This window comes from Dromiciops gliroides, chromosome 5 (assembly GCF_019393635.1).
Source record: "Dromiciops gliroides isolate mDroGli1 chromosome 5, mDroGli1.pri, whole genome shotgun sequence".
Taxonomy (NCBI): Eukaryota; Metazoa; Chordata; class Mammalia; order Microbiotheria; family Microbiotheriidae; genus Dromiciops; species Dromiciops gliroides.
In genome coordinates this window covers 214,780,398-214,789,916 of record NC_057865.1, presented here as the reverse complement: position 1 = coordinate 214,789,916, position 9,519 = coordinate 214,780,398, and the positions used below count along the sequence as shown (strand labels likewise).

The window sequence follows — 9,519 nt, the reverse complement described above, 5'->3', positions numbered from 1 at the left end:
CATATTCCCTCTCCCTCTTTGGGGGAGTGGTGGTAGGTTTGGATATGGTATGAAATGGGCCCAAGCTGGATTTTGAAGGGACAGATGACGTCACAGAGGTGAGTGACTCTGTAAGTCATCCCTAAGTGCCAAAGAGAGTGGTTCAGGGGACAGGTTTTTACCTGTGCCTTCTCTGCGCATGTAGAGCCTCAGTGGTGGGGAAAGGGGGTATCAGGGTATCTAATTCCCTCTTGCACAGTTCTTCCTAGCTGAGTACCCAAGTGGAGGCACAGAGCTTCTCCACCTCCATAAGTTTTTAGCCTAATAGGTAATAAAGATAGGGACAAATTTAAAAGGCTTAGGGTATGGCAGTGGGCATTGGCTCCTGCCCCCAACCCCGAGTGAGCACATTGCTAGGGCTAGAGAGAGTGTGTATGTGTGAGTGTGAGTGTGTGTGTATGTGTAGGGGGTTCCCTGGTCTTCAGCAGTCTACTTTAGGTTCTTTCTCCAAGTGAGTATATGGTTTTTTAGTAGCAGAGCAGTTCTCCCATCCTCGGTGTGGGGAGAAGCAGTCAGGCGGCAGCAGTGAACTCAGTCCTGGTAGAAGGGGAAAGCTGTGGGCCAGGGCCCTGTACTTTGTGCCAAATCCCTAAGTGCCATTTGTTTGGAGGCTACATGTGCCCCATCACTGTCTCCCTGCCTTGGTGAAAAGGGACTGTCTCTGTAAGTTCCTTTTCCCATTGAATCTGACTTTGGGGTATGATGGGCCATGGCTCAGGAATATTAGGGGTGCCCCTACTTTGGTCCTTGGGAACCTTATGCCTTCAAGAGTAGGGAGGAATAGAGACCCAAACACTAGTACTAGGGGCCTTGAGGGTAACCCTAAACTCTGCCTTTTCCCACCTTTTGGACTCTGGGTCCCAGGTTTGCCTGGTCCCCTCCCTTCCCTGCCACAAGGGACTAAAAGGACTGCTGGAGGAAGAGTAGATTAGAAGCCATGAATCATGTTTTTCCTCCTGCCTCCCTTCTCTTCCAATCTTTCTGCCTCTGGCCTGAGCTAGCTGATGCCTTGGTTTCTCTATCTGAACCTTCAGTCCAGATATACCAACTTGAGTTACTCTTAGAGATCACTTTGCATGGTAGCTGCAGAGTAAAGGGTGATAGGGGAGCAAGCAAATATACCTAATCTCTCCCCCAGGCTATTTTATCCTTGGGCCCATTTTAGTGCTCCTGCCTTCTCTGCTACCTACTGTGGGCAGATTCAGGTGTCTGTATCTAAGCTTGGGCACCAGGTACTCCCCCCCCCCCCCAGATGTTGCCTACTTGGCAGGCCCAAATAGGAAATAGCACCTCTCCACTGAGAAGAGAGGAAGTGCGGCATAGTAGAAAGAGGATTGGCCTATGAGTCAGGAAGGCTGGAATTCAGTTCCTATATGAACCTGGGCAGGTGACTTCACCACCTCTCAGTACTTCCAGGCAACTCTATGGTCTTAAGCTGCAGAGCAGGTGCTGACTACATTGGGAGAGGGAGTTCCCTCAGTTATCTATGAAATCATGGATGCAGTACAAAAAAAATGACAGAAAGGGGTTCCTAAAATCAGAAAACATGTAGGGCTGAGTGGGACAAGAGAGTGTGTATGGTCAGGTGCTCCCTACCTGGAAGTCTGGACAGAGTAGGCGAGCCCAGAGCACACCCAGCTGTCCCAACTTATTGCCCAGGAATTGAAGGGGCGTATTTGCTCCTTATACCCCTCGTGCCAGTGGTCCCCTTTTCCCTTCGTGCCATCTCCTCCCTGCCTTCTATTTCAAAAGGGGGTTTGAGAGGGAAGGTAGGGGACCTTGGGGTTTGGTTTGGTAATTTAACCACTGTGGGGAGCAGGGGTGGGGAGGATAATATAACATGTATTTCAATGAAATATTTAATATATTTAAATATCAATAAAATTAAACTTTGTAAAACTCCTGATTCTGTAGCTGTTCTGGGCACTGGAGTTGGAAGGGGAGCACTTGGTTGGGTAAGGGCTGGGATTAGTCTGACCCTAGAAGAAATCTGGAGAAGTTTCTCCTACTTTCTCATTGCCAAGAAGCAGTTCTAGGCACCTCGAGATGCCTCAGCACCAAGTAGGAAAGTGTATGCTCACAGATATGTTGTTATCCTTCTCTGCTCTGCCCATCATAAATACGTGTTCTTTCATGCCTTCAGCATTTGTTATTCCCTGGGTCTAGGCTCTTGATTCTTACATGTCTCATAACCACTGTCTGGAGGAGTCTTGGCCTTAGGGTTTTTCCCCCCTCTAAAACCCCAACACACACTAGCATAAATATACACTATATTCCAACATGTTTTATTTTGTGCTTTTCGAGTAATTCTCTGGGCCTCCCCACTCCCCCTTCCCCCCCAGCAATTTCTCCCCCACAAAATACCCCCCAACTATTTGCATCCCACCAGCTATCCATTCTGGAGTACCAGTCCTTGGTATATATGCCCCAGGCCTGCCTTCTGCTGCCCCAGCTCAATATAAACTGAAGAGGCGGTCATTGAGTATCAGGTGATCCACAAACCTAGAGCAGGGAAAAGTTCATTCACTTTAGCCTGGTTGAGTTGGGAGTGAGGAAAAAGGGAGGTGTGAGGGTCCCTCCCCACTGTGTTCTGCTGTGTCCCCAGAGCAGCAGTAGTGTGTGTATGACTTCCTGTCACTCAGGCCAAGCAGGAAAACAAGGGAACATGCACACACATGCTGCAGACATGCACAGACTGGACTGCAGATTCACAGATGGATTTAGATTAAGGTGTTTTGTCTTTCAGAGTGAGTCTTTTCTGATGGCTCTTGGTAACAAGTAGAGCTCCTGCATCTTCTATTCCCAACCCTTCAGCTCATTTTCTCCTCTTCCCATCCCCACTCCATCTTTTTAGGTTAGCTGGCAAAACTGATGGCTAGAGCTATTCTCTGCTGACCAAATCACCCTCCCCAGCACACACACCCCCTCTCTACTGTCCTTCCCTCCATTTCCCTCCTTCACTCCCTTGGTTGCCATACCCTACTAGGGGCTCTTAGCCAGAACTAAAACTGCTCAGTCTTATCTTTAGAACTTCAGATAGGGGCAGGGGGACTTCTACTTCCTGGTTTGTCCCTTTAGGCTAATCCCTTCCATCCAAACCTGGTTATGGGGCTTTTGATAATGCAGTGTCGGGGAGTCTTCATCCATGGAGCAATGTCTTGTGGGCGCACCCCACGTTCATGTGGCATCCAGAAACTGAAATTCTGGGCATCTGTCAGAGGTGCTTCAAAGAGCTGATTGTGGACTAGATGTGGAGGTATGGAGAAAGAAGCTAGAAGAAATATCAGGAATCATCCCAACCACCACTTCACTGTAGCCTAGGCTGACTAGGGCTTCTTCCCAGGCTTGAGAGAAAGCAGGGGTAAATGTTCCACTCTCTGATTATATTATCTGATACTTGGCAGATGAATTAAACTCATTTTTTCCTGCAGGTTAAACCTACTCTTTGGTGGACTTTGATAGAATAATATTAATAGCAAACATTTACATAGTACTTCAAAAGTTTGCAAAGTACAATAAACATTTGTGTATAGGTGTATGTACACACACACACATGGCTAGTAAGCATTTGAAGCACCATTCAAACAGGTCTTCCTGACTACAAGCCTGGAAGCCTATCCGTCACTCCACTAGTTTCTACAGACTAACTTTTTTTTCTTATTTGTGGTCCCTCTTCAAAAATCCCCACCAACCCCAACCTACTCTTTTTCTTTTGCCTTGATTTCTTCTCAGGCAAATCCCATTTACCACTAGAATACCCGATCAGTAGGACTCACATGTCTTTAATTGTACCCTCCGGATGGCTTTGTGGTACTTTTCATTGCTGTTCTGGTGCACACAGTAATTTCCGTCTGGGATGATGGGGGGCAGCTTGGTAGAAACTGACTCCTTTAGATACCTTTCCTCTGTAATGACAGCAGAAGGCTTTCTACATCGTAGAATTGCAGACTTATGAGTTATGAGACCTCATCTGCTCCAACCTCTACCTAAATTATGAATTCCATCTAAAACATACTCAACACATAATCAACCAGTCTCTTTTAGAATACTTCTAGTGAAAAAAAAAAAAAGAATTCTTCTAGTGACGAGGAACTCTACCCTCAAGGCAGACTATTCTATTTTTTTTTTTTTTAGTGAGGCAATTGGGGTTAAGTGACTTGCCCAGGGTCACACAGCTAGTAAGTGTTAAGTGTCCGAGGCCGGACTTGAACTCAGGTACTCCTGACTCCACGGCCGGTGCTCCATCCACTGCGCCACCCAGCTGCCCCATATTCTATTTTTTTTTAACAGCTCTAGTGGTTAGAAAGTTTTTATTATATTGAACTGAAATCTGCCTTCCTGAGCTAGTTCTGCTCTCTGGGGTCTAGTAGAACAACTCTTAACAGACTAGATCTGCTAAATAAATGAATGAATAAAAATAATTTTTAACGTCCCTTTTTATTTTAGTGAACGTGACCAACATGTTAACATACAAAGAAAAACAGAAAATTGACCAAGTATGAAACTGGGAATCTCCATTATGCTAATCCCTTTTCCAAAGCTCTTCAGATGTGTGAAGACATCTCCACCTTAGTTTTCTCTTTTCCTGATTAAACATTAAGTTTCTTAGCTTATACTCATGTTCATGTGTGATTTTGAGTACCCTTATTGTTCTGATGATCATTTTCTGAATGTATTCCAGACTGCCAATGTCTCTTTTTTTCCATAAAAATATTTTATTATTTTCCAGTTAAGATAGTTTGCAACATTTGTTTTTATAAGATTTCTAATTTCAAATTTTTCTTCCTCTCTCCCCTCCCTCACCCCTCCCCAAGACAGCAAGCAATCTAATATGTTATATATATACAATCACATTTAACATATTTCTGCATTAGTCATGCTGTGAAAGAAGAATCAGAGCAAAAGGGGAAAACCTCAAAAAAGAAAAACAAAAAAAGTAGAAATAGTATGGTTCAATCTACATCTAGATTTTACAATTCTTTTTTTTCTAGAATTGAAGAGCATTTCCATCATGAGTCCTTTGGAACTATCTTGGACCACGGTATTGCTGAGAAGAGTCAAGTCTATCACAGTTGATCAACACACAATGTTGTTGATGCTGTGTACAATGTTCTCCTGATTCTGCTCATCTCACTCAGCATCAGTTCATTTAAGTCCTTCCAGGTTTCTCTGAAATCTGCCTGCTCATTGTTTCTTACAGCACCATAGTATTCCATTATATTTCATATACCACAACTTGTTCAGCCATTCCCCAGTTGATGGGCATCCCCTTACAATGTCTCTTTTAAAATAATGTTTTAGATGTAGTTTGATCAGGCCAGAGATAGGAAAATTACCTTGTGTTCTGTATATTATAGTTTCTATCAATGTGTTAGTTTTTGGGGAAGCAATATCATATTACTGACTCATATTGAGGTTGTAAGTCCACTAAAAACCACTAGGTCTTCATAAGAATTCCTTTTTCTTTTTGTATTTTCTTTTTTCTCCAATTACTTGTGAAAATAATTTTTTTGCTTGTTTGTTTTTTTTGTGAGGCAATTGGGGTTAAGTGACTTGCCGAGGGCCACATAGCTAGTAAGTGTTAAGTGTCTGAGGCCGGATTTGAACTCAGGTCCTCCTGAATCCAGGGCCAGTGCTCTATCCACTGCGCCACCTAGCTGCCCCCGTGAAAATAATTTTTAACATTCTTTTAAAAAAAAATGTTGAGCTATAAATTCTCTCCCTCCCTCCCATTCCCTCTTTTTTTTTGGGTGAGGCAGTTGGGGTTAAGTGACTTGCCCAAGGTCACACAGCTAGTAAGTGTTAAGTGTCTGAAGCCGGATTTGAACTCAGGTCCTCCTGACTCCAGGGCTGGTGTTTTATCTACTGTGCCACCTAGCTGCCCCCTTCCCATTCCCTCTTATTGAGAAGGCAAGCAATTTTATATGTTATACATACTCGGTCATGCAAAACATATTTCCATATTAGTCATGTTGTAAAAGAAAACACAGACCAAAAAAACAAGCATGAAAAATAAATTAAAATTTAAAGGTATGCTTTGATTTACATTCAGACTTTATCTGTTTTTTCTGGAGATACATTGGATTTTTCATCATAAGTCCTTCAGAATTATCTTGGATCACACATGAATTGCTTTCCAGACATGTTCCACTTACCCATTAGGATCTTGAACTTGTATAGTTGAACTTTTGAACTCAACTTCAGAACTTTATGCTTAGCTCTATTACATTTTATCTCAAATGACTTCAGTCTACCATTCTGTCCATTGAACTTTTTTTTATTCTGACTCTGTCATCTAGTGTATCAGCTACATACCCCAGCCTCATGGTAAATTGGATAAGCTATGCCATCCATGCTTGAATACAGATCACTAATAAAAAGACCATTGAACAGAACAGAGCCAGGATCAGAACCCTGTGGGACTCCACTGGTGATGTTCTTCAATTTGTTCCAAACTACTTTCCTGCATTATCACATAGTCCAGGGCTTCTTAAATTTTTCTTACTCATGACCCCTTGTTGCCCAAAAATTTTTACGCAACCCTGGGCACATAAATATATAAAACAGGTATACGAATCAAACATTGTGTCCCCCACATTTAGTTAAGTGAACTTATATAGGGTTGCAACCCACAGTTTGAGAAGCTTTGACATAGTTCACATCTCCTCATCTTGTTTACAAGGACATCATGAGAGACTCTGTCAAATGACTGGCTGAAATCCAAACACTCTACCGACAGCATTCCTCCAACTCCTTGTTTAGTAGCCCTGTCAAAACCAAGATTTGGCAAAACACTTCTTAAGCTCATGCTGATTTGCAGCCATCCATTCTAGGCTATGGTCACTGACCTATAATTTTAACTATCCACTAAACCTAAAAACTCATGGACAAGGTTCATTAGTCACATCTATGTGTTCTTTTAGCATCCTGTATGTTGTTCATCCAGGCTGGGTGACTTGAATTCATTGATAGAAACAAAATATTTCTCTTGCCCTCTCTTCATTTATTTTAAGTTTCAGCCTCTATTATCTTGGAAGCTTTAGATATAGGGGCCCTGATGTTGACATCTTCCTCTGAGGGTGCACCTCGGTCTTCCTTGTTACTGAAGAAACTTTCGATGGTCCTCACCTTTCTCTGCTCATCTTGCCTTTCTTTTACTTGACTTTTACTTCCTCAAAGTGAGGCACTGTTTCCAGGCTGCAGTATCCCAAGCTTCAGAAGGTCCCAGGTGGTATGATTTAAGAAGAATCAGGTTCTTCACTCACCTGGCCTGTTCCCTGGTCCTAGATGACCCCAGACCAACTTGCTAATCAACCAGCTTTGTGTGTTGTGGTTGTTAGCTCCAACAAGCCTGCCCTCCCCGACCTGGGCCACTGCTGCTCAAGCCTGCCTCCTGGTTCCCAGCAAGGGTGAAAAACCCAAGTTCTGCCTCAGCACCAGCATAGACCCCTGAAGTCTCCCCCCTGCCCAGGGCTCAGCCCTCTCACTAGACTGTGAGCTTAGTTCCAGATGACACAGGTGCTTCAGCTGATTCAGAGGCTCTGGGGGGGGGGAGGGTCTGCTTCTCTGGTGAGGCCTTCCTGGGACTGGATCTGTGTCAGGGTGGCTGTGGGGTTGGGCCTGACTCCTGTATCAACACAGCAGCTCCCTCCTTCTGACCTTCCAAGCCGTTCCTGGTTAGAAGATGATTTCAGCACATTCTTCTGTGGGTTTTGCTGCTCCGGGCATTGTCCTATGGCGTTATGTGGATGTGTTTTGGACCGACCATGTCATGAGTTCGGGAGCTCACCGCCTTTCCCCCCCATCTTCACCAGGGGTCCATAGTTTCCATGGGAGTCAGCAGCCAGTCTCTAGTCAGCTCCGAAGCTGTGAGACTCTCTTACTTCCTGTTGGGGTCTGCTTTTCTACCTTTTCTCCTCCCCCAAAGGGGAGGTCCTTCAAGTAGTTGTGGCTGAGACTGGTTCTCTGTTGATGACACAGTCCACAGCCTCTGAGAACCTCAGCCTCTATTATCCATGTTTGTTCTTTTCAATCTGGAGATTATTTTTTGCTTAGATTAGGCTTCATGGCCCATGTGAATCCAGCTATGGGACATCTCATCCCTCATCTAGGTTCCATGAACAGAGGCTGAGCTAACAATATATTTATGTTAATGAGGGAGGGTATCCATTTTGTGGAGAGCTCCTAGCCATCAATCTGCATTTTTTCCCTACCTCACCCTCCAACTTTTTGAGTTGGATCCATCCCTGTTGCTACTGGGCTTCTGAGTCATATAGATACAATTAACTAATAAAATGCTCCACACCTACACATACTTAAACAAATAGGTGGGGCTGGCCAGTGTCCCCTTAAATACTTCTCCTTAGGTATTTTATCATTTATTTCTCCTTTCAAGGTTGCCTTTGATACTCATTTTAACCAGCTTTTGCCTATGAATATATATACACATTTACATATACACACATATATGTATGTATAAAAGTTTGCCCAAAACTCCAGAATTATCAGGTGAAGGAGGAAATATTCCAAGCAGCCAGAAAGAAACCATTTAAATATCATGGAGTCAGTCAGGATTGCACAGCACCTGGCAGCTTCAACATTAAAGGATCGCAGGGCTTGGAATATGATATTCAGGAAGGTAAAGGAGCTTGGATTACAACCCATAATCAACTACCCAGCAAAACTGAGCATTCTCTTTCAGAGGAAAAGATGGACATTCAATGTGTAACGATTGGAGTGACGCCACCTGCTGGAGAATTACTGTAGGAAAGCTCTGCCATGAGGAGACAGCATCTGAGGGCAAGCCATGTGGTCAGTTCCTTGGCATCAGGAAGTGACATTTGCTTGTGGGTACTGTCTATCAAAACTATCAGCCAATTAGCTTGGAGCTGTGGGGGGGGGGAGGGGCAAGGGGGGGAGACAGGATGTTCCTGGTTCCACAGGAGGAAGCATTGGTCCTTTTGGTTCCTGTTCTCGCCATGGCAGGTCGGATGATGGGGTCTCTTAGAAACAGTTAGATTTTTACCTTTCTCTCTGATCATTAGATCCTAATGCTCTTTAATAAATACTTAAATACTCTTGCTAAAGCTTCTAATTTATTGGCAACCACTCATTAGATATTTTAGAAAGTATAGGGGGCAGCTAGGTCGCACAGTGGATAAAGCACTGGCCTTGGATTCAGGAGGACCTGAGTTCAAATCCAGCCTCAGACATGTGACACTTAACTAGCTGTGTGACCCTGGGCAAGTCACTTAACCCTTATTGCCCTGCAAAAAAAAAAGTATAGCTAGAATTTTAGCACCTTACAAATGAAATAGGGGACTTCCAAGGCTTCCTGAGAAAAAGATCAGAACTGAACAGAAAATCTGATCTCCAAATACAAGACTCTAGAGAAATATAAAGAGGTAAACGGGTAGGGGTGGCAGTGGGGAAAGGTTGTTCAATGATGTTAAACTGCTTGCATCCCCATGAGGGAGGATA

The 9,519-nt window shown here is 43.8% G+C and overlaps 1 protein-coding gene across 1 annotated transcript; it reads right to left on the bottom strand.

Moving 5' to 3' along the window:
- Positions 1-2,436: 2,436 nt before the first annotated feature.
- Positions 2,437-6,365, bottom strand: TEX49 (testis expressed 49). The gene is made up of 4 exons (XM_043967640.1): positions 6,355-6,365; positions 3,816-3,967; positions 3,139-3,283; positions 2,437-2,541 (listed from the first exon to the last, which is right to left on the bottom strand). Exons 1-4 carry the CDS (start codon positions 6,363-6,365, stop codon positions 2,493-2,495), a joined length of 357 nt encoding a protein of 118 aa, XP_043823575.1. The 3' UTR covers positions 2,437-2,492.
- Positions 6,366-9,519: the final 3,154 nt, after the last annotated feature.